The sequence below is a fragment of the Bos grunniens genome, chromosome 12, assembly GCF_055505025.1.
Source record: "Bos grunniens cultivar Pamir isolate PY7600 chromosome 12, Bosgru_T2T1.0, whole genome shotgun sequence".
NCBI lineage: Eukaryota > Metazoa > Chordata > Mammalia > Artiodactyla > Bovidae > Bos > Bos grunniens.
In genome coordinates this window covers 48,881,433-48,905,334 of record NC_141176.1, presented here as the reverse complement: position 1 = coordinate 48,905,334, position 23,902 = coordinate 48,881,433, and the positions used below count along the sequence as shown (strand labels likewise).

Below are 23,902 nucleotides of genomic sequence, written 5' to 3'. Positions count from 1 at the left end.
CTGTCCTGTTTTGCCCTGCCCAGACTGATGCTGCTTTTATAAACACAGCCACAATTAGGAGATGTCTTGGCAAATTAGAGCCCCTGATACCAGAACTGTAAACTGCCTCAACTCATGCCAGCCTCTTCTCTGATATGCAGTCAACACCACATTTGAATATGGATAAACTCAAAACTGAAAAGTAACTAGAGTCACCCAACCACTGCTGGGTCATGCTTCCTAATCAGCAGATAACTTGTCTAGTGAGTTTAACATCCAATTTCCAAAATATCAGTTACTCTGAAATTCTAACAGAATGCAGTCTACTACAGCTGTAATGAGTTGAATTTGTTTTGCTGTTTAACAGGATGTTGCAATACTCTGGTGACTTTTTATTTAAAAAATAAGCTTTTACATTTCTTCATGATGGATTTCGCTAGTTATGGACAAATTGGGAGCTGGCTGTTTTGAAATAGCCTTTATTGTTCTCTCTTAGCATTTACCGGCTTCCCTGATAGCTCAGTCTGTAAAGAATCCACCTGCAATGCAGCAGACCCTGGTTTGATTCCTGGGTCGGGAAGATCTGTTGGAAAAGGGACAGGCTACCCACTCTAGTATTCTTGGGCTTCCCTTGTGGCTCAGCTGGTAAAGAATCCGCCTGCAATGCAGGAGTCCTGGGTTCGATTCCTGGGTTGGGAAGATCCCCTGGAGAAGGGAAGGCCACCCACTCCAGTATTCTGGCCTAGAGAATTCCAAAGGTCGCAGAGTCGGACATGACTGAGCGACTTTCACTTAGCATTTAGCCTGTACCCAGTACCTAGAGACATAGCACTCTCTTAGTAGTTATTCCTGGTTTCAGGGGAAAGTGAAACACAGAGTCACAAGAAAGCCCTGAGCAGACATTTCCACTGCAGTGTAGGACACCCAGGGAAGAGCGAGATCGTCCTGGTGGCCAAAACTTGTCCAGCCCACCACAAGCTGCACTCCAAGCATTGTTCTGAGTGAGCGGATGTACGTACTTTCATTATGAAGATGGGAAAACTGAGATGTAGATTAGATATCTCATCCATAGACCAAACAACCAGTAAATGCTAGAACCTCATAGTGGTTGAACCCAGGCAACCTGGACCAGAATCCGTACTCAACACTGTGCCACGTAATCCTGCAGTGAAATTCCTGTAATGTTCAAACGTTTTAGCCTGAAAGGTTTTCAGGGCAGGATCCATAGTTTATGCATTTGTACATCAGCAGCGTTTAGCACACGGTCTGGCAAACTATAGAAACTAAGACATTCTTTTAATTTGTTAATTATTATTTTCAAATGTGGAATTGTCATTTTATCCCTTGTAAAACTAGTTGAATCATATGGCTTTCTTTCTAAAATCTCCAGGGCAGGAACTCAAGACTGGAAACATCAACTGTTTGTATTTCAATTTTATCAATTCTTTTTTAAGAAAATAATAGTTGTATTTTACTGTTTGGTAATGTGCATTTTTTAGGCCTATATTTTGTGTGGTACTGTTTAGTACATGTATGGAGTTTTTTTTCCTAGGTTGATTCTTCTCATTTCTGTAGTTTTTGCAAGAACTCAATGAAAACTCTTGCTTGCTTTTATTCAAAGCAAAAATAATTCTAAATAATAAGGATGCATTTGCAAACAGTTTCCAGACCCTGCCTGTTTTGCCTAACACCTGTATTTAATCAGAGAATACAAATTTAAGCAAACCCCTCTAATCATATTTTGTAAATTCAGTTTGTCTTGATTAGTTAAAAGAGAGTATGAGGATTGGTAGATTTAAGTATGAGTTCATTCTATTTAATGGCTGTTCATCCTTCGATGGAGAAGGAAATGGCAACCCACTCCAGTGTTCTTGCCTGGAGAATCCCAGGGACAGAGGAGCCTAGTGGGCTGCCGTCTATGGGGTTGCACAGAGTCAGACACACCTGAAGCGACTTAGCAGCAGCAGCAGCAGCCTCATCCTTCCATATTTTCTAATAATTAGATTGAGGGAAAATGGTCCCTAGATTTTTTTGCCGAATTTTTAAAAGATAGTTTAACTTGTGTATATGTTCTGTCACTCAGCTGTGTCTGACTCTTTGTGACTCTGTGGACTATAACCCATCGGGTTCCTCTGTCCATGGGATTCTCCAGGCAAGAATACTGGAGTGGGTTCCTTCCCCCAGGAATCTTCCCAACCCAGAGATTGAACCCAGCATCTCCTTGCATTAGCAGGCAGATTTTTTTTTTTTTTTTTTTTACCACTGTGCCACCTAATTTAACTTACAGACTTCAAAAATCATGATTTCACTTTTTGACAGTGGTGCGTTACTCTCATGTTTGACCTGACCACGTGGTAATTTACATATTATGAAAATTCAATATAAAAATGTTTTAAATATATTTATAAAATATTTTGTTTTCTGAAACAAGAACCAATTCTCCAATCCTCTGATAACAACAGAATGTCCAGCAATTCAGTTCAGTTCTGATGCTGATCACCCAGAGCCTTCAAAAACCCACTGGTCAAGAGCTCTGGCTTGTGGGACTGCCCCACTTTAAATGCCTGCCACATATGGGGTCCCAAGGCTGCCTGGTCAACTACAAAGTTGAGGGTTCTCAAGATCCCCTCTAGGTTCAATAATTTATTAGAATGATTCACAGAACTTGGAAAAGTGCTTTATTATATTAATATAATAATAGATACAATTTAGGAACAGCGAAAGGAAAGAGATGCAAAGGGTAGGGTGCGGGGGAGTGGGATGCAAAGCTGCCACGCCCCCTCCAGGCACACCACCCTCCTTACCTGTTATTGTGTCCACCAGCCCCGTAGCTCTCAGAATCCCATCATTTAGGGGGTACATGGTGATTCATTATGTTGGCATCATTGCTGAAATTGTTGGCCATTGCTGATTGAACTCAGTCACCAGTCCCTCTCCCCTCCAATTCTGAAAGTTCTAACTGTCTGACCACCTGCTTGGTCTTTCAAGCTAACTGGGAGCCTGACCCTGAGTTACCTTACCACCTTAAACTCACTGTAGTCAAAAGTGGCTTATGAGGAATAACAAAAGACACGCTGTCTCTTAGGAAGTTACAAGGGTTTTAGGAGCTCTGTGCCAAGCTTCTGGGGCAAAGACCAAATATTTATCTTTTCTTATACCATGTATATGTGAGCTTCTATGCCTGACGAGATGTGGGTTCGATCCCTGGGTCGGGAAGATCCCCTGGAGAAGGAAGTGGCAACCCACTCCAGTATTCCTGCTTTTGAAATTCCATGGACAGAGGAACCCAGTGGACAACAGTCCATAGGATTGCAAAGAGTCAGACATGACTGAGCATATATTAAGAAATACGTATGACAAGCAATATTTTGAAATTCAATGATCATTTGAGAGTTCAGACTATTTCAGGACTACTTATAAACAGAATTTTCCATTGCAAGCAGCATTGTTTGGTAAATATGAAACTGTAAGCAACTGAATTTTGCATTATGTTCTACTCTTGTAGCTGTTATCCAATTGACTTTTTTTTTAAATAGAGTTATTTCTTCACTCATAAAATAACAAAGTGGGACATTGTTTAAGAGTATGGCATGGAGTCTGTGAGGCCTGGACTGGAGTTTCAGCTCTGGTGTGTGCCCCTAGGCTAGGTTTAGCAGAGCTCTCTAAGATTGGTTTTTCCTTACGAGCAAATGGGAATGATGACACCAACCAGCCCCATGGGCTGCTGTGTGGAGAAATGAGACTCTCCGATAAAACTTGAACCATGTACCAAATTCACAGTAAGTTCTCACTTTGAAGAAAATATTTGTGTATGTGTCACTGCTGTGTGTCAGAGACACTTCTTTTCCATTGTACGTTCCTCCTAGCTTACAGAATGATAACTTCACTTTTCTTTGGTTTAGTTGCTAAGTCGTGTCCAACTCTTGCAACCCCAAGGACTGTAGCCCACCAGATTCCCTTGTCCATGGGATTCTCCAGGCAAGAATACTGGAGTGGATTGCCATTTCCTTCTCCAGGGGATCTTCCCAACCCAGCAATCGAACCTGGGTCTTCTGCATTGTAGGCAGATTCTTTACTGACTGAGCTATGATGGAAAACATGAATGCTTTTTTTGGTCTCATCTGGCTATTCTAGCCATTGCTCTTCCTTCATGAGAGAGCTTCTCCAACAGACGTTGTTTTCCAGTATTCTTTTATCCTCGTTTTTTAACTTTTTAAATGACTTTGTTTTTTACAGGAAGGTTTATGTTCTTGACAAAACTGAATGCAAAGAATGGTATTCCCTTTTATTGCCTGTACCCACCACCTCCTCCACTCTTCACATCCCACACCAGAGGGATGTCTGTGTATGTTCAGTTGTGTCAGACTCTTTGTGACTCCATGGATTGTAGTCTGCCAGGCTTCTCTGTCTATGGAATTTTGCAGGCAAGAATACTGGAGTGGGTTGCCATTTCCTACTCCAGGGGATCTTCCCCACTCAGGGATTACAAACTCACATCTATTTTGTCTCTTGCATCTCCTGCATTGGCAGGCAGATTCTTTAACACTGAGCCACTTGGGAAATCCCACACCAGAGGGATACATTGTTGCAATAGATGAACCCACTCCCATAGATCATCATCACCAAAAGTCCATAGTTTACATTTGTTCTTGCCCTTATACATTCTATGGATGTATTGACAGATGTATAATGATACATATCTCCCACTGTAGCATCATGGAGAATAGCTTTACTGCCCTAAAATCTGTGCTCTGCCTCTTCATCCATTCCACCCTCCCCTTTGGCAACCGCTGGTCATTTTCTGTCTCCACAGTTCTGCTTCTTCTAGAATGTAGTAAAGTTGGAATCATATGCTTTGTAGCCTTTTTAGATTGGTTTCTTCCTCTTAGTAAGAGGCACGTAAAGTTCATCCATGTGTTTTCACTACTTGATTCAGTTCAGTTCAGTTCAGTCGCTTAGTCGTGTCCGAATCTTTGCGACACCATGAATCGCAGCACGCCAAGCCTCCCTGTCCATCACCAACTCCCAGAGTTCACTCAAACTCACATCCATCGAGTCAGTGATGCCATCCAGCCATCTCATTCTCTGTCGTCCCCTTTCCCTCCTGCCCCCAATCCCTCCCAGCATCAGAGTCTTTTCCAACAAGTCAACTCTTCGCATGAGGTGGCCAAAGTACTGGAGTTTCAGCTTTAGCATCATTCCCTCCAAAGAAATCCCAGGGTTGATCTCCTTCAGAATGGACTGGTTGGATCTCTCAAGAGTCTCTCAAGAGTCTTCTCCAACACCACAGTTCAAAAGTATCAATTGTTCAGCACTCAGCTTTCTTCACAGTCCAACTCTCACATCCATACATGACCACAGGAAAAACCATAGCCTTGACTAGACGGACCTTTGTTGGCAAAATAATGTCTCTGCTTTTGAATATGCTATCTAGGTTGGTCATAACTTTCCTTCCAAGGAGTAAGCATCTTTTAATTTCATGGATGCAGTCACCATCTGCGGTGATTTTGGAGCCCCCAAAAATAAAGTCTGACACTGTTTCCACTTTTTCCCCATCTATTTCCCATGAAGTAATGGAACCAGATGCTATGATCTTCGTTTTCTGAATGTTGAGCTTTAAGCCAACCTTTTCAGTCTCCTCTTTCACTTTCATCAAGAGTTCATTCTTATTAGCATTGAGTAATATTTCACAGTCTGGATGTACCACAGTTTACTTTATCCACTCATCTACCAAAAAGGCATCTTGTTTACTTCCAGGTTTTGGTAATTGTCAATAAAGTTGTTATAAACAACAGTGTTCAGGTTTTGTTTGGATATATACTTTTTTTTTTTTTTTTAATTGGAGTATAATTGATTTACAGTGTTGTGTTAGTTTCTGCTCTATAGCAAAATGAATCAGTTATACATATACATAGATCTGCTCTTCTTTTAGATTCTTTTCCCATATAGCTCATTACAGAGTATTGAGTAGAATTCCCTGTGCTGTACAGTAGGTTCTTATTAGTTACCTATTTTATGTATAGTAGTGTGTATATGTGGAGAAGGCAATGGCACCCCACTCCAGTACTCTTGCCTGGAAAATCCCATGGACAGAGGAGCCTGGTGGGCTGCAGTCCATGGGGTCTCTAAGAGTCGGACACGACTGAGCGACTTCACTTTCCCTTTTCACTTTCATGCATTGGAGAAGGCAATGGCAACTCACTCCAGTGTTCTTGCCTGGAGAATCCCAGGGACGGGGGGCCTGGTGGGCTGCCATCTTTGGGGTTAACCATGACTGAAACGACTTAGCAGCAGTAGCAGCAGTGTGTATATGTCAATCCCAATCTCCCAATTTATTCTTCCCCTCTTCCTCCTGGTAACCATACGTTTGTTTTCTACATCTGTGACTCTATTTCTTTTTTTTAAATAAATTCATGTGTTCCATTTTTTAGATTCCATTTATTAGAGATACCATATGATAATCACCTTTCTCTGCCTGACTGACTTTACTCATTATGACAGTTTCTGAGTCCGTCCATGTTGCCGCAGATTGGACCTAATTAAACTAAAAACTTTTGAACAGCAAAGGAAACCATAAACAAAACAAAAAGACAACCCTCAGAATGGGAGAGATTATTTACAAATGAAGCAAATGACAAGGGATTAATCTCCAAAGTATACAGAGTTCATATAGCTGAATATAAAAAAAAAAAAAAACGATCAATAAAAGTCTCTAAAGAAGACACACAGATGGCCAAAAAGCACATGAAAAGATGCTCAGCACCACTAATTATTAAAGAAATGCAAATCAAAGCTACAATGAGGTATCACCTCACATAGGTCAGAATGGCCATCCTTAAAAATTCTACAGACATTAAATGCTGGAAAAGGTGTAGAGAAAAGGCAACCCTGCTCTACTGTTAGTGGCAATGTAAATTGGTACAGCCACTATGGAGAACAGTATAGTGGTTCCTTAAAAAAACAGAATAGAGCCTACATATGATCCAGAAATGCCACTGCTGGGCATATACCCAGAGAAAAATCATAATTCAAAAAGATACATGCACCCGAATATTCACCACAGCACTATTTGCAATAGCCAGGACATGGGAGCACCCTAAATATCCATCAACAGATGAATGGATAAAGAAGATGTCATATATATATATGACATATTTATATGATGGAATATTACTCAGCCATAAAAAAAGAATGAAATAATGCCATTTACCACAAAGTGGATGAACCTAGAGATTGTTATCCCCATTTTGAAGCTTTTAACACTCTAGAGCCTGACACTCATCACTGCTATAACTTTACCAAGAAACTTTTCTTAGGACGGTTCCCCATTGACCATGTAGTGGGCCTTCTCCAGTTCCCACTCTCATTGCTTTTAGGCAAAGTAGCTCTGTTTACTTCTCATAGGATCTTCTTTTATATTAGTTTTCCTCTTATCTCACTGGCTTCTCCTTCTAATTCCTTGATTGTTCCTTTGCATCTCGCCCTCAACCATAAAGTATCTCAGAGTCAGCGCCTCTTAACTCCTCTGCATTGGTAGTTTTCCTTTAGAAATCTCACCTACTTTCTCAGCTAGTTTTCTGCTCTGTTTATGAAAATCAAGTCCAATGCCTGCAAGTCTGCCTTCCAGCTGCCTAAAATTAGAGCCATGTTTTCTACCGTTCTTTTAGTCATCTTGAGTCTTCCCTTTACCTTCCTTTATTCACTGTCAACAGATCATGCAGATACTTCTTATCCCATCAATTCCTTTCTCCCTATTCTCTCTGGACCTCTTTGGATTTGACTTTTTCTCCCTTTGTATCCATACTGATGCAGTATCATCAAGATTGTCTGAGTGTTAGTCATCTGCACACCACTGGCAGATAAATTCTTAATGTGATACCATTTCTCCTGTGGAATGAAATCATCCATCAGCTTTGCACTTTCTAAGGAGAATTCCCAAACATCTATCACCAGTCATCAAAGACATTGCACCTTCTGAGCTGCATCCCATTGCATGAATTACTTCTGACCAAGGTAACTGCATGCCCTGCTCATCTTTCCCACCTCTCTCTCCTTGCTCCTTTTTTATCCTCACCTGCATGCCTGAGGGCTTCATCGTGCTGCTCAGGAGATATATAGCCTGGGCAACCCAGCACCATCCCATGTCCTTTCCTTGAAGTAGTATTTCCTCTCTTCTACCCTCTTAAAGTAATCAATATTTCCATTATTTCATCATCACCTGTCTTGCGACAGCTCTCCTATTTGGAGAACTGTCCTTCTGTATTTTATACTATTATTTCTGAGGTTCTTGGATACTTACCCAGTTGCACTATAGTCTGTTTTCAAGGTCAGAGGCCATATCTTGGATTACTGTATTATCACGTAAATTGGTTGGCAAGTGCATAGCACCTAATACACTTGAATCAGTTCTTTCCTCTTTATGTTTTTCAATCACAGTCATGGTCTGGCACTTCATAAACAACCGGAACAACAGTATCAAATTCAGAAGTCACCAAAATAACAAAACTAGCTGCACTTGAGCTTGCCTATTTTGTTAATGTAATAGTAGCCCATAGGTGGAAAAACTCTGTAGTCTCCTGGGCCAGTGCTACATGAAGCAGTGGAAAGAAAGTAGCAATACCAGTGGCTGATGGTGGGAGAGGAGGTAATGGTGAATGTGAGTGCAGTTAGTGTAAATGATGGTGTTCAGCTGTAGAAGGCCTGGTTCATTTTGGCAGGGCTTATATGGTGGGTGCATTGCTCTCTGTCCAGTGTTGTTGGTGAGTGAGTGTGTGATACTTCATATATTTCTTGACAGTCTCCACAAGTACCTTTCACGTTGTGGGTACTGATGGATGTGTTTGGCACCTCTTGGGCTCCAGTGCCACGTTCTAAAATAAAAGTGTCTCTGGATAAGCCAGTAAGTCATTTCCTGGTTCCTTTCCCTTAAAGTCCTCCAAGTTTGTTGGCCGTCAGCTTCGGCAGTGAAAGAATGGCCTCTGCAGCTGTCTGCCGATCAGCCTGCTCTCCAATTCAATGCTGAGTCCATCTCTTGGGTACCATTCCTTTTGATGTATTTAGTGTCTATTTAAAGAAAAGCAAATCGGGCTTTATACACACACATACAAATCCATAAATCCATTTCTTTTAAACGCATTATTACAATAGAGATAGCAGTTATATTTAATTACCAAGTTGAAGTTTTTCTAGCATTTGAAATTTTATTGTAAGTGAAATGTAAAGCTACATTTTCTCCTCGTGATGGCTTATCATCTTTAGGGTCTACTTGATGCCATTTTCATTATGCCCTTGAACCAAACGATGTAAAATTTTGTCTTACTCAAAGGAAAAACAGTTCAGCCTAGTGAGCTATAACACCTTCTTGAGAGAGTGCCGAGTTGTAATAGATCCAATTTGGGATGACAAAATGCCCACATTACATACTTTAACTTTGCCTCTTTTTTTCAGCCTAAATGAGGCATCTAAGAATTAACGCAGCCAGAGGCAGTAAAAGCGTTTGAAGTAATTCTTCAACTACTTACTCCTCTTTCTTGACAGAGCACACCAAATAAAAGGCATCGGCAGTGTGACTAATAGAATAACTACCAATCAGAATGCCTGTCAATTCATGAAATTCCTCTAGCGCCATCCACACCGATGCCTGAGTCAAAGCATTTCAGTTCACGTATTAAAAAGATGGGGACCTTAACGCACCGTACACTGAGTGCTGAAAAATAATATGTCAGACTTATAAACATGGAAAATGAAGTGAAAAATTGAACCAATTATCAGGGTAGCTCAGGTCGGAGCCGCAATGTGGAATCTCTATTATCTGGATGAGTGTCAGTGCTACAGTATAGGTTGTTGATCTGTAGCCATGGCCTAAATTTCCTCCCCCAGTCTCATCACAGCTGTATTTTTATTAACCTTTTAAAAATGACTTCATTTTGTTTTCTTCTACTCCTTTCTTTCTACTGCTTTTCAACCTAGCTGTTACTAGTAATTCTCTACCCAGTGCATGAAAACTGTGATGGTGAAAGCAGTAGAATTGTTGATTGATGAGTTTAATTACCCCCAAAAAACCATGTGAGAGTGTACACACAGAGATATATACTCTATATAAATTCATAAAATAAAGCGACTGCTATAGATAATAACAAACTGGTGAAAAGCATGAAATGAAACAGGGAAAAAGGAGTTCTTAGAAGACTTGTATTGCTTCTATTCTTATCCCAGTAAAGGAATAGCATTTTAGAAATGGCTTATTTTAAGATAATTTTAATTTTTTAAAAATTTAATATCTAAAAGTTGCAAAAATACTGTAGAGAATCCATTCAACTTCTCTATGGTTTCTGTCTTACTTAAACCGTAGTGCAGTGGTCCAAACCAAAAAAATTATTATTGGTTCAACAATATTAACTGAACTGTGGGCTTCATTTGAAATTCAGAAGTCTCTCCACAAGGTCCAGTGATTTTCTGCGAATTTCTCCAGCGATGAGGAAGTGATAGAAACATCTGCTTTGGCTTCTTGGCCCTGGATGGGTCTTGGGCTCACACTGTGCTGGGCACAGGCTCACATAGGGTCCACAGAGCCCATCTCATGTGGGGCCAAAGGAGACAAGACCCAGAGCACATTTATTTTCTTTCACTGTCTCTTCTGCTTTGCTTTTGGTCATGTATATGCATGCCTGCTAAGTCACTTCAGTCATGTCTGACTCTTTTCGACCCTATGGATTGTAACCTTCCAAGCTCCTCTGTCCTTGGCGATTCTCCATGCAAGAATACTGGGGTGGGTTGCCATTTCCTCCTCCAGGAGAATCTTCTTGACTCAGGGATTGAAACCACATCTTTTATGTCTCCTGCATTGACAGGTAGGTTCTTTACCACTAGCACCACTTGGAAAGCCCCTATCATATATATTAAGTATACAGACAGGAACCCACATGTGTCTCACACCATCTCTGACCCTATTGGCACAGGTGATTCATAGAAAAGGCTGGAGCTATTTGCCACAGAACAGTATATGTGCCTGTCCAGGACTCTGAAAGGCTATTGATGTTCAGTCGCTAAATTGCATCCAACTCTTTGGAATCCCATGGACTTCAGCACACCATGTTTCCCTGCCCTTCACTATCTCCCGGAGTTGGCTCAAACTCATGTCCATTGAGTCAGTGATGCCTTCCAACCACCTCAATCCTCTGTTGCCTCTTCTCTTCTCACCCTCAATCTTTCCCAGCATCAGGGTCTTTTCCAATGAATTGGCTCTTCACATTATGTGGCCAAAGTATTGGAGCTTCAGCTTTAGGATCAGTCCTTCCAATGAATATTCAGGATTGATTTCCTTTACGATTGACTGGTTTGATCTCCTTGCTATCCAAGGGATTCTCAAAAGTCTTCTCCAGCATCTTCACCTTCATATATAAATATTAGGGAAGTGAAGTGAAGTCACTCAGTCGTGTCCGACTCTTTGCGACCCAGTGGACTGTAGCCCACCATGCTCTTCTGTCCTTGGGATTTTCCAGGCAAGAGTACTAGAGTGGGTTGCCATTTCCTTCTCCAGAGGATCTTCCTGACCCAGGGATCAAACCCAGGTCTCCCGCATTGTAAGCAAGACGCTTTACCGTCTGAGCCTAATGCATATTAAATATGAAAATAGATGCAGATTAATCTAAATATGTGTAAGATTATTATGTTCATTTTCTTATTTATCTTTCCAGATTATTGAAAGAACAAAACTCATGGAAAATAAAAAAGCTACTACTACTACTTCTCATCATCTCCTTCTATTTGTAGAGCAACATTTAATTGTACCAGATGGAGGGTCTGATACAGGGCATATAGTGGAGCGCTAAGGAGAAAATAATTTCTGCTTCTCATTGAGTAATTGCGTGCATGTATAAACACAAGCCTGAGAAGGACAGATGCAGAGTGGTGAGTCTATAGTGTGGATATACTGCAGGTTGGTGAGTCATGGAAAGTGATGAGCTCTCTGAGCTGAGAAGGAGTCAGAGTTGTAGATGAAGAAGCAGAGGGCCTGTCGGGATCCTATAGAAAAGGAGCAACATGACCAAAGGCACCAAAACTGCGAAAGGGGACAAGGGTGGCAGGATCACAGAAAGCAGTGGTCTGGGGGATATTGTTGGAAAGTGAAGCCAGAGAGGTAGGCAGGAACCCAATTGTAGGCATTTACGCCATGTTGAAATTTGGGTCTGTTTCAAGACCAATGAAAAGCCTCTAAAGGGATAATGGAGCAGGAGAAAACAGGTTTGCCTTTACAAAATATCACCATGGCGCTAGTGCAAAAACATGGCTTGAGGAGGAGGTGGTTTAGAGAGTAGTGATGGCAGGAGAGAAGAGTGGGTTACAACAGGTTGGTGGCTGTGAGAATGCCAAGTGGACAGGATGGAGCAGACGGGCTGCATTTGGGAAAACAGATTCAGTCCAGGATGGTTACTCAGCTGTAGTGTGGTTTACACTATTGGTGTTGGTTCCATTTGCTGCCCAAGGTAGTACTGAAGGAAAAACAGATTATTTGGGTTTGTTTGTTTTTTTTTTTTTTGACATGCAAGAAAGGGTAGAGATGACTAAGCCTCTTAATCTTGGTCGTGAGATCCCATGAGCCTAGATCATGAAAGTTCAGCTTTCTATCCATACACGGGGAATCTCCACGGATCCCTGTTATTAGATAATTTCTTGCCCTCCAGGCCTGCCAACCCTCGACTCCCTGCACAATTTGTAGTTTTGCTGTAACTGTAACTGCACCCTTCCGAGCCTCTTCATATCTTTAGATGCCCCTTTCCTCTTCCATAGCTGAGAAACTTCTCCTTTAAAATGTACCTTATATATAATCCAAGGAAAACATCTGTGTCTGCTCCAAAGCTTAATTCCAGTGCCCTTGCTCTCTGCTCCCATGGGCAGTTACCACACTGCATCCTGGTGGCCAATCATTTGTCTAAACTCGTGACCTGCTGTAGGCTTCCTGACATCAGGAATCATGTCTTAGTGGTGGTGGTGGTGGTGTTCAGTTGGCCAGTTATGTCCGACTCTTTGCAACCCCGTGAACCGCAGCATGCCACGCTTTCCTGTCCTTCACCATCCCCTGAGTTTGCTCAAACTCATGTCCATTGAGTCAGTGATGCCATCCAGCTGTCTTATCAGACTCTGTCACCCACTTCTCCTCCTGCCCTCTATCTTTCCCAGCATCACGGTGTTTTCCAGTGAGTTGGTACTTCACATGAGATGGCCAAAGTATTGGAGCTTCAGCTTCAGCATCAGTCCTTCCAATGAATATTCAAGGTTGATTCCCTTCAGGATTGACTGGTTTGATCTCCTTGCTGTTCAAGGAACTCTCAAGAGTCTTCTCCAACACCACAATTTAAAAGTGTCAGTTCTTCGGTGCTCAGTCTCATACATGACTCCCGGGGAAAAAAAAAAAAAAACATAGCTTTGACTAGATGGACCTTTGTTGGCAAAATGATGTATCTGCTTTTTAATACACTGTCTAGTTTCATCATTGCTTAATAGATGTATATTGTCTTAATAGATGTGTAATGACAGCCTCTATCATAGCACAGCTCACTGTATGTAAGAGCCTAGAACAGTGGCATAATAGATGTTCAAGTAATATTTGAATTCATGAGTAAATAATAGGTATGCAATAAATATTGCTTGAATTAAACATAAACGTGATGTATACAAGGCTTTGCCCAGTAGAGGAAAGATTGATACTGTTCTACAACTGACTATCCCAATTACTAATTCCTTATCCAGACATTTATTTATTGATCTGTGTTCTACACCTGTCTTAATAATCTAGCTCATCTCTCCCTAATTTTTCTAAGAAATTCTCTCCCCCAGACATATCTTTTCATTCACTTCACAACTTCAATTCATACTCCTCTTCTTGGAGTATCTTCCTACCATCACTCCCTTTAAACATATATATATATATATATACGTTTATATATATATATACATATACATATGTATATACGTATACGTATACATATACATATATATGCCACAACTACTGATATGTACATATATATGTGTATACACACACATATATGTATATACACACATATATGTATACACATGTATATATATACATGTATACATATACATATGTGTATACACACACACACGTGTATTTATTTTTGGCTGCACTGCATCTTCATTGCTGCACTCAGGTTTTTTCTGGAGTTGCGGGTAGTGGGAGCTACTCTCTAGTTGAGGTGCATGGCATGTCCTTGTAGTGGCTTGTCCAACTGCCAAGCACGGGCTCTAGGTTCAAGGGCTTCGGTAGTCGCAGCCGGATCAGTGGTTGTGGCTCAAGGACTCTAGAGCCATGGCTCAGTAGTTGTGGCACATAGGCTTAGTTGCCATGCTGCATGTGGGATCTTCCCAAAGCAGAGATTGAACCCCTGTCCCCTGCATTGGCACATGGATCGTCAACCTTTGTACCACCAGGGAAGTCCTCATTCACTTTTTTTTTTTTTGAAGTTTTTTTTTGTTTTTTTTTTTAATGTGGACCATTTTTAAAGCCTTTATTGAATTTGCTACAGTATTGCTTCTGTTTTGTGTTTTGATTTTCTGGCCATGAGGCACATGGGATCTTAGCTCCCTGACCAAGGATTGAACCCCTTCCCCCTGCATTGGAAGGCAAAGTCTTAACCATAGGACCACCAGGGAAGTCCCTGCAATCATCCACTTCTAGTGATGAAATTTTTGCTTTTCCTTCATGCCCAGCCTAAAGGTCTTCTCCTCAAAAATCTTCTCTGTTATTTTATAGTTGGAATTAATTTTAACCTCTTCTTCACTCCGGTAAAACTTAAAATCCCTTTTAATTTTCCTACACTAATTTATGATAGTTGCTACCTATTTATTTCAACTAGAGTGCAAACAGCCTGAGGGCAAAGATTCCCTCTTCACAACACTTCAGTAGATAGTAGCTGTTAAGGAAACTGTATTGAATTTAGTTAATATTAATCAATTATTGAAACTCTTGGAGAAGGAAATGACAGCCCACTCCAGTACTCTTGCCTGGAGCATTCCATGGACAGAGGAGCCTGGTGGGTTATAGTCCACAGGGTCACAAAGAGTTGGCCATGACTGAGCGACTGAGCACATTGGAGCTCTAGGTGCTCTGGAGGGGTTCAGCAAAATGTCTGAATCTAAAATATTTTATCCTTTTCCCACATCTCACTGCTTAACAAGTTTTTATTATATGCCTACTGTGTGCAGTATACGTTGCGCTAAGCTCTGCACATGCAGTGGCAACTTAGGCAGACATAGCCATTGCCATGGGGCTTCTTTGGTGTCTCAGTGGTAAATAACCCTCCTGCCAGTGCAGGAGACATGGGTTCGATCCCTGGGTTGGGAAGATCCCCTGGAGGAGGAAATAGCAACTCACTCCAGTATTCTTGCCTGGGAAATCCCGTAGTCAGAGGAGACTACAGTCCATAGGGTTGCAAAGAGTTGGACACAACTGAGCACACACACAGCCATAGGCATCTGTCCTAATAGATCTGGTCCAGTAGGGAAATGGGGCTAACACTCCAGCAGTTATTTATTGGACACCTACTTCATGGCAGGTAAAGGAGTTATGACAATGAGTAAAAAGAGAAAAGCTCCCTTGTCCTCTTAGAGCACATCATCCACTTGGAGAGACAGACAACATAAATTAAACATATAAACAAATGGAATCTTTAGTCAATGTATAGTCCGTGGGGTCACAAAGAGTCAGACACAACTGAGCGACTTTCACTTTCACTTCTAAAAATAACATCAGTAGCTCTGCATAGAGAGAGAGTTAAGTATAACGAGGGGAAAAAGAACTTTTAGACAATATATGACATTCCTAATGGTCATCTTATCATTGACTTGATGAAAACTAAGAACAGAAAGGGCCTACGTATTTTAAATACTGGAGTCATGCTCATGCTTTTATTTGGTTAAAAGTAGTGTGTGTGTGTGTGTAATATATTATGATGAAATCATCCAGAGTAACCTGAACAATCATGAGAACTTGTATTCATTATAACTTTGTGTAAATAAACAGAATATCAAGAATTACTTTTAAAATGATCTTTCCTGTGATTCTACATAGGAAAATTCTGTACTTACAAATAATTGTAGAGTTATTTCTAAATTAATCTTTTCTTCCACAGATGTAGCAAACTGAGTTGTTAAAGTGTGTATTTTTTCAAATAATTGCATCAATTTATGGAAAAAAGTACAGGCTCTGAATTATGTAACAGGAGAAAAGTGCTGTGCAGCTGAAACTGTGGCAACATTGTTAATCATCTATAGTCTAATATAAAATTTAAAAGTTTAAAAAAGGACAAAAGTGAATTTAAGAAGAGAAAATATGTGTCTATAACACTTTCTCTGGATCTTGTAATGAAAATCTCTAATCTTACTAGATAAGCAGTTCCCACAATAAATATTTTTTGGGTCTCTGAAATAATTTCTTCTGATTTTTCTCAGGATTAAGTAGCCTCTCTAACATATAGGGCATGAGAGCATGAATGACTCAAGTACTATTTCAGGACTGCAACTGGGTTAATGAAGCTGCTGTTTTCGAGCCTGGGAAGATATGGAAAGGAATATATTTTTTTAAAGGGTGAAGTTGGTTGGGATGCAAAATCCTGCCTGGCACTGCTTTGGGGACAGTACTAGAGATCGAAATCCTGGAGATACTGTTGTATGGATGGTAACTACGGCCTAAAGATGGATGAGATGATTAAGGGTATGAGGGGGCTATTTTGGAGACTCCTTCATCTAGGGAGTGAGTTGAAACAGTGTGTAGAAAAATCATGAGAAAATGATCCCCAGACAATGCTGACATTTAGAGTTCAGAAGAATGGGAGGAAGAGGCTCAGGCAAAGGGAAAAAAAAAGAAGAGGAGGAAGAAGACTGGAAAAATGTCACTGATGCTGAGTAGGGTCAAGGATGGAGTAATCAGTTAGGTGAGTCACTATGGAGAGTTTGAGAAGACAAGAACTGAGATGACCCATTAGATCTGAAAACATGGAGGCCATTGATGACCATAACAAAGATGGTTTCATCAGACACCTGTGGTCACAAGCTGAATGGGATTGGATTCTCAGGACAATGGGAAGTGAGGAAGTGGATTCCTTTTACCATCTCCAGCTGACACATTGTGGGGATGTGATCAAGAAGGCGCCAGTCAAGCTCTCTCACCCCATGTTCTGTAGACAGTGACTTTGCAGGGTTGTGTAACAGCTGAGATCACTTACACCACTGTGCATGCACATCACGAGATACTCGCTTGGTCACGGACTGTTTTGTGCGGTGTGCTGGTATAAGCTTCATCATGAAAGCCGTGGCTGCTGCTGCATAGGGGCTCCACTGAAGCAACATCATGGTTATGTTATATGAAGCTATATTATGGCTCCGTTATGGTTGTGTTATGGCTACTGCGTCAGCCAGGAGAGAATAGATGTATCTTCAGTTCGTTATGGCTGCTCGTGTCTGCTTCCAGCCTCTTAGCTCACAAATTGCCTACCCTGGGTTCAGGGAACAGTGCAGACAGTGTGAATAGCGAGACAGTTGATGCTGTGAGTAAGATCAGCTGAACTCATGTGTTGTTCATTATATATTTAAATGGCAACACTAATAAGAAATTTTCACAAAGAGTTAAAGGGAGAACAAAGTATATGACTGTGATGCTATTTCTGATGAGTCCCTGAAAGCTTAATATTTAGCTCGGTGCCAGGAAGACCATCAACTTATACTGTAGAATGTTCAGTTGGGCTTAAATAAATGCTGAGGTTCATTAAGGCCCCTGGTGCTAATTCACTTTATTGCAGCCTCGGGGGTAGAGGGGAGGGAATATCTGTGCACTCACAAGAATTGAATGATAATCTGGAGGAAGACAGGTCATTCACACCTGTGTCCAAGATCTGATTTTGTTTTTTTTCCCCTGCAACTCTGGCAAGTTACTAACTCTTCTAAACCTTTTTATTTTCTCAAAGGTGAAATGTGGATATTAATGATGAGGAGAAAGTAAGATAATGTGACTAAAGTAAATACTTAGCATGGTCTGCACCTCGTAAGGGCTTAGTAAGTGAGAGTGACTTTGTATGCTATGACTACTGACTTAAAACTACAGAAGATTTGTCTTCTAATAGGACTTCCCAGTTAGTGGTAAAGAACCCGCCTGCCAGTGTAGGAGATGTGAGAGAGATATGGGTTTGATCCCTGAGTCAGGAAGATCCCCTGGAGGAGGGCATGGCAACCCACTTCAGTATTCTTGCCTGGAGAATCCCATGGACAGAGGAGCCTAGTGGGCTACTGTCCATAAAGAACAGACAAAATAAGATACCAAAGAGGAAGCCGTACCTTAGAAACCACAATATTTGGTTCATGTTACTCTATAGGTGTTTATTTCTCTTTATTTCCTTGCCTTGAGGGAAGTGGTATAAACGTTGTAATCAAGACTGTGGGCTTGTAGAGCACATTTAACTCAGTCCTGTGGAATTAACTGGATATTCCAGTTTTATCTTCATATCTTTTCCAATTCAGTCTCAGCACTACTAGTGATAATAGCTAACATGTATGGACTGCTTCCTGGGTAGTTAGCACTGTTCTGAACACTTTAACATTATTAACAACTTAAATCTCACAAAGCTAGAAGGTGGCCAGTATTACTGCCTCCACTGGTGCAGATGAGAAGACAGAAAGGCAGACAGGTTAAGTACCTTACCCTAAGATAACGCCTTTGGTGAATGGTGGAGTTGGAATTCAATCCCAGGCACTTACATAGTTTGCTGTCTCTAGCACTTCATTTCAATTCCACTGGGGGCCTTAAGAGTGGATTTAAGTTGTCACAGCTTTTCTGCCTTGGGGATCAGGGTTTCACACCCTGCTGCCAGCCACCAGCCATTCAGGTAGGTTCAGCAAAATATTGAAAAACAGGAGCGATCACATTGTCTTGATTAACTATAAATGTTAGTCATTACAATACAAGCTTTGAGGGTCAGGTCTTTCAGTGCTTATACCCAAAGAAGGAAGACGGATTTGTGTAAGAAGGTATCTAAGAAGTTCTCACATGCTTAGCAAGAAAGCTAAATTAAGCCTTGTGTTGGGTAAAATTATAAACATGCTGTCTGCCTCAGATGAGTAAGTGTATATAAATACAACAGTTGGTGTACATGGCCTTAATGTTATAGCTTCCTTTTTTGTGTAATGTAAATCACCAAATAGGAGCATTTCCATCTGACATAAACTGTCAGTCTTAGAAGAGCACGTTGTAGGATTAAATGCATGTTATACAACAACGAACCTTGCCCTTTCCTGCAGCCTGGTGATTTTTTTTTTTTTCTTTCCCTATCCAGTGGTTAGTACTAAGGCCTGAAACCCTCACTTAGAGAACAAAGTGGCTTAGCAGTAATGGAGCCTGTGTGAGGCTAAGAGAAGAGTAATGAACATGCCCTGCAAGCTTCCTGCCTAGATGCAGGTGCAGGAATCAGGAGGTCATGAATAATGCATGACATGCAGATTAGACGGTGGTTTCTCCTACTGGGATTTTGACTTTGCTACCTGCCTGGCTGCTATATGTGGAAAGAAGGTAGGCGATGGTAAGAAGTGTCACCACTTAAAGACAGAGCACACAGAAATACAGCGTATTTCTTTGAAGAAATGAAATTTGGCAAGTAGCTGAAATGCAAATTTATGGTCTACTTTCCTCAAATAAAGTAAGCTCCGAGTTATCAGTTTACTCACTTTGGGAAGGGAAAAAACCTTTCTTATTTTACCATTTTGATGTAAAAAGCTTTAAAATGATTTGATCACACAAAATCAGGAATTATTTGAAGAGGTTAAACAGTTATAAAAATTAACTGCTTATAGTGTTGATCTGTGGGTCAATAGAGTTTTGCTAAAAGATACAGTTACCTAGAGAATATTGTACTGTAAGTTGCGTGTGTGTGCTCGGCTGCTCAGTCATGTCTGACTCTTTGCAACCCCATGGACTGTAGCCCACCAGGCTTCTCTATCCATGGGATTCTCCAGGCAGGAATACTGGAACAGGTTGCCATTTCCTACTGCAGGGAATCTTCCCAACCCAGGGATCAAACCACAGTCCCCTGTGTCTCCCGTATTGGCAAGCAGATTCTTTACCACTGCCTCAACTGGGAAGCCCAGCTATAGGTTAAACAGACCCATTTTTTTTCCCACTGATACATGCAATGAGACGCATTAGTGAGAGAATATTTCTATACTATCAAACTTCACCTCGTGGAATTATCATGATGACTAAAAGTAAGGTTAAGGAGGAATCAATATGCAGTAAACATTTAAAGGATGCAGAGTGAATTAAAGAACGTGTGTGTATTTGGGCTGCTGCTGCTAAGTCACATCAGTCGTGTCCGACTCTGTGCGACCCCATAGACGGCAGCCCACCAGGCTCCCCCGTCCCTGGGAGTCTCTCCAGGCAAGAGTACTGGAGTGGGTTGCCAGTGCCTTCTCCGGTATTTGGGCTATTACTTGTTAAAACTGTATTCAGGCAGTAGGATTCTGACACCCCAGGGGGAATGTAGGCAAGGCTCAAGAGGATTTCCTTCATTTTCCCCTAGGTCAGGGGACTTTAACTGGACAGACATTTTTTGGCTCACAGCTCTTGCATTTTCATGATTGTATTTCAAGCAGACAGACCGAAAGAAAAAAAGAGAGCAGGGGAAAAAAGAGCCTTGTTACCTTGTGTGTAACTCTTGTGCATTTTTATTGCATGTTTGTTCACTGTGTCCCCAATTTGGGGTACTGGAATATGAACTGGCTTTCATTTCTAGCTGAGTCTGTCATTTCCGCTAGGCCCCAGGTTGGCCGAATGCCAAGACCAACAGGTGATCCTTGTAGCTGCACAACAGCAGGAAGTGGTCCGTACTTGAATGAGACAGTTCACCAGAGGGGCTGTCTGGCCGCTCTCCATCTTTCTGCATAATTAACATCCCCTCCCCCACATGGAGCAGGAAATCTGCGCTGAGCAGCTCAGCTGCAGCAGCCATTGAGAAGGGCTGTGAGGAAAAGAATGTTAATAAGGGATGTTGGAAGAAATAAGCCTTCTGAGTGCAAAGTGCAGTCTGGCTCTGGATTTACAGAAAGACTGGATTTGACTCTTCAGAGGGGCTAGAACTGTTTTGTCTGTTTTGAAATGATTCTCACTTACTGAGCCACTGTGGAGAACGGGGATTCTAATGAACCTTGGGGCTCTTGATTCTAACTGGAGTTTAAGACCTATTTAAAATCCCGGTTTACTTTCTTGTCTTGTGAATAAGAGTAATGACTGAGATCTAAAGGGTAAAGATAGCACAAGCCTAAGCACTGCCTAGATCTCACAAGTACCTGGTAAAGAGAGAAGAAAGCAGGAAGTGGAGCAAATTGTGCTGCCAGTAGGTGACCCACAAAGAGGTGGAGGTTCATGGAGGTTCAGTAGCTAACTACTGCTTGGAAGACATCAGCAGTACCTAGAAATTTCAAGCATTTCCAGTGGATGACTCCAACCCAAGGAGCTTGTACAACAATATGGTCTTTACTGTCTTTTCCCCATTATTTAGCTAAAGATTTGAATTGACATGGCCTCCTTCAAAGCCTGGCTAGAGAGCATCACATATAGAAGACCTTTCACCTAAAGATAACTACTCACCCATCCTTCTTCCCACAGATTCTGTGCCGGGGCATTTGGATGAAGTTACTATAAGGGGCCAGCACCCCACTCCAGTATTTTTACCTGGAAAATTCCATGGACAGAGGAGGAATGTTGGAAGAAATAAACCTTCTGAGTGCAAAGTGCAGTCTGGCAGGCTGCAGTCTTTTGGGTTGCGAAGAGTCAGACCTGACTTGAAATGACTTAGTACAGCACAGTAGTATAAGGGATGGGGGTTAATCTTTTCCTCTGACCTCTCAAGTTTAGTGTCTGAAGGTGTGCAGATTAAACTGACAATAGGTAGGTTAGCTAGAGGCAAGAACAGCTTATTTACACATAAAACATGCATTCATGTTTGCAGGAATACTCAGTGATGAGTAATTCAAAGGGGTGGTTAGAATTTGGGACTTACGTACCACTTTAACAAAGGCAAAAAAATTGTGGAGTATTGCTTTGTCAAAAGACAAGGGCGTCTAGGGGGCTGCATTTTAGGGAGGTAGCAAGGAAGTGTATGGGGGGGCGGCGGTGGAAACTCATGGTAAATAAGGGTTGTTTATGCCAGCTCATCTCAATACCATTTCTAGGAATGAGTTGTATGTTGTACTCCTTTTCCTGATATGGGGATTGTTAAATGGAAGACCTTTTCAAATTAAAATTTCCTTATAGAGGAAAGGTAGAGAGCTCTTCCCGTGTTTGTGTTTGTGGCTGCCTTCAATCAAAATAATCATTATGCCAAAGTAACATATTTGGGGAGGGTGTATGCCGATCTCCTTTGCTATGTTACTTTAGGGCTTTAAATCTAGAAGTTGACTGAGGGAATGTGCACTTTTAGACTGTCTCTTTTTTTTTTTTCTATTGAATATTTTATTTTTTTTATTTATTTACTTTTATTATTATTTTTTTTAATTCAATTTTAATTAAAAAAAATTATAGACTGTCTCTTTGTGTCCTTCTTGTGGGAACAGGTAGCAGAAAGGGCTTGTTGAGGGTCAGCCTTAGACCTTACGTTATTTTTATGCACTCCTAAACCTGGCAGGGATTAGGTTGGCAACAGTAACTTTTTGTTGGACTGAATGAATGAATCAACTTATTAAAACTGGTCCTGCTTTGCAGGAGCTTCACAGGGAACATTGTGACAAATGCTTGTTATGTTAAAAGTGGTGTAAAAGGAAAGAGACTGCAGGTCTATAGGCATAGGAATTGAACTGCATTCATTTACTAAGAGGTGCTTAGTTGTGGGCCATTCTACATTAAGCTAATCTGAAAGAGATCATTTATAAGCCAGATCACTTTTTGTTCACTTGTAATCAGGAAAATGCTTTTTTAATGACTGGATTATTCTCATCTACCTACTACAGGGTACATCCGTCCCCAGTATCAAGGGTCCGAGGAAATCGAATGAATAATCAGAAGTTTGCTTGGTGAGTATACAGTCAAAGTGATGAGAATTGTTCTATGGGAATTTTTAATAGGACTGTGTCAATTATTCCTGGTTCTCTGTAGAGAATGTATTTCTACTGCCTGAGCTACATTATTTCCCTTTCCTTTGGAAAATTCTAAACAAACATGAATAGAGTTCCTTTCCAGCCAAAAGTCTTCGTTCACCAAATACTGAGTGCAACATTTTTTTCCAAATAGATAAGGCATATTTCCCAGGATTATCAACTGCTACATTTTTAAAGAATGTGTCCCATTTTTTGAAGACACTGTGTTTTTTAGTAAGATTTAGACAACTCAGATTTTTCTCAGGTACCAACTTCTATTTCTCATGAAAATTTTCATAATAAATTAATCTGTTACATTAAATTTGATGATTACTATTTAGATGCCCTTTTTCTAGCCTTAGCCTTAAATATCCAGGCATCTGTTTTTTAATTTGGGGAATATGAAGATCTTTCACTTGAACAAAAATAGAGATGAAACTTACCAGAAATAACCTGAAAAGTTATTTTAACCACAGAATATTGATTCCTAATTTTTTTTTTTTTTTTTGGCCATGTGGGCCTTTGTCCCCTCTGGTGAAAGCGCAGAGTGTTAACCACTGGATCGCCAAAGAAGTCCTGACTACTGATTCTTTAAAGAGGAAACTTAAACTGTTTCACAAATATTTCATATAAAACAAACAAAACTCAATATATTTTTATTAATAAAATCCATATTTGTTTACATTACTTCATTCTCCAAAATTAACCTTTCCCCACATAGTATATCTTCAAAAAAAGAAGAAGTGAAGGAAGGAAGGGAGGGAGGGAAAAAAAAAGAAAAAGAATTGAATCG

General features: G+C 40.8%; 1 protein-coding gene across 41 annotated transcripts in view; it reads left to right on the top strand.

The window, feature by feature from the left end:
* Nucleotides 1-23,902, top strand: part of KLF12 (KLF transcription factor 12) — a 527,876-nt gene that overhangs the window by 421,803 nt on the left and 82,171 nt on the right. For 36 of the 41 annotated variants that reach the window (XR_015137627.1, XR_015137625.1, XR_015137624.1 and 33 more), the window contains one exon: nt 22,984-23,046. Coding sequence is in view for 37 of the 41 variants with exons in the window: in XM_086328563.1 (XP_086184689.1) it covers nt 22,984-23,046 (63 nt within the window). In the remaining 4 variants the exon portion in view is untranslated. Of the gene's footprint in view, nt 1-22,983; nt 23,047-23,650; nt 23,892-23,902 lie in introns of those variants that run through there. The other 5 variants (XM_086328588.1, XM_086328578.1, XM_086328590.1 and 2 more) reach the window with 3 other exon arrangements.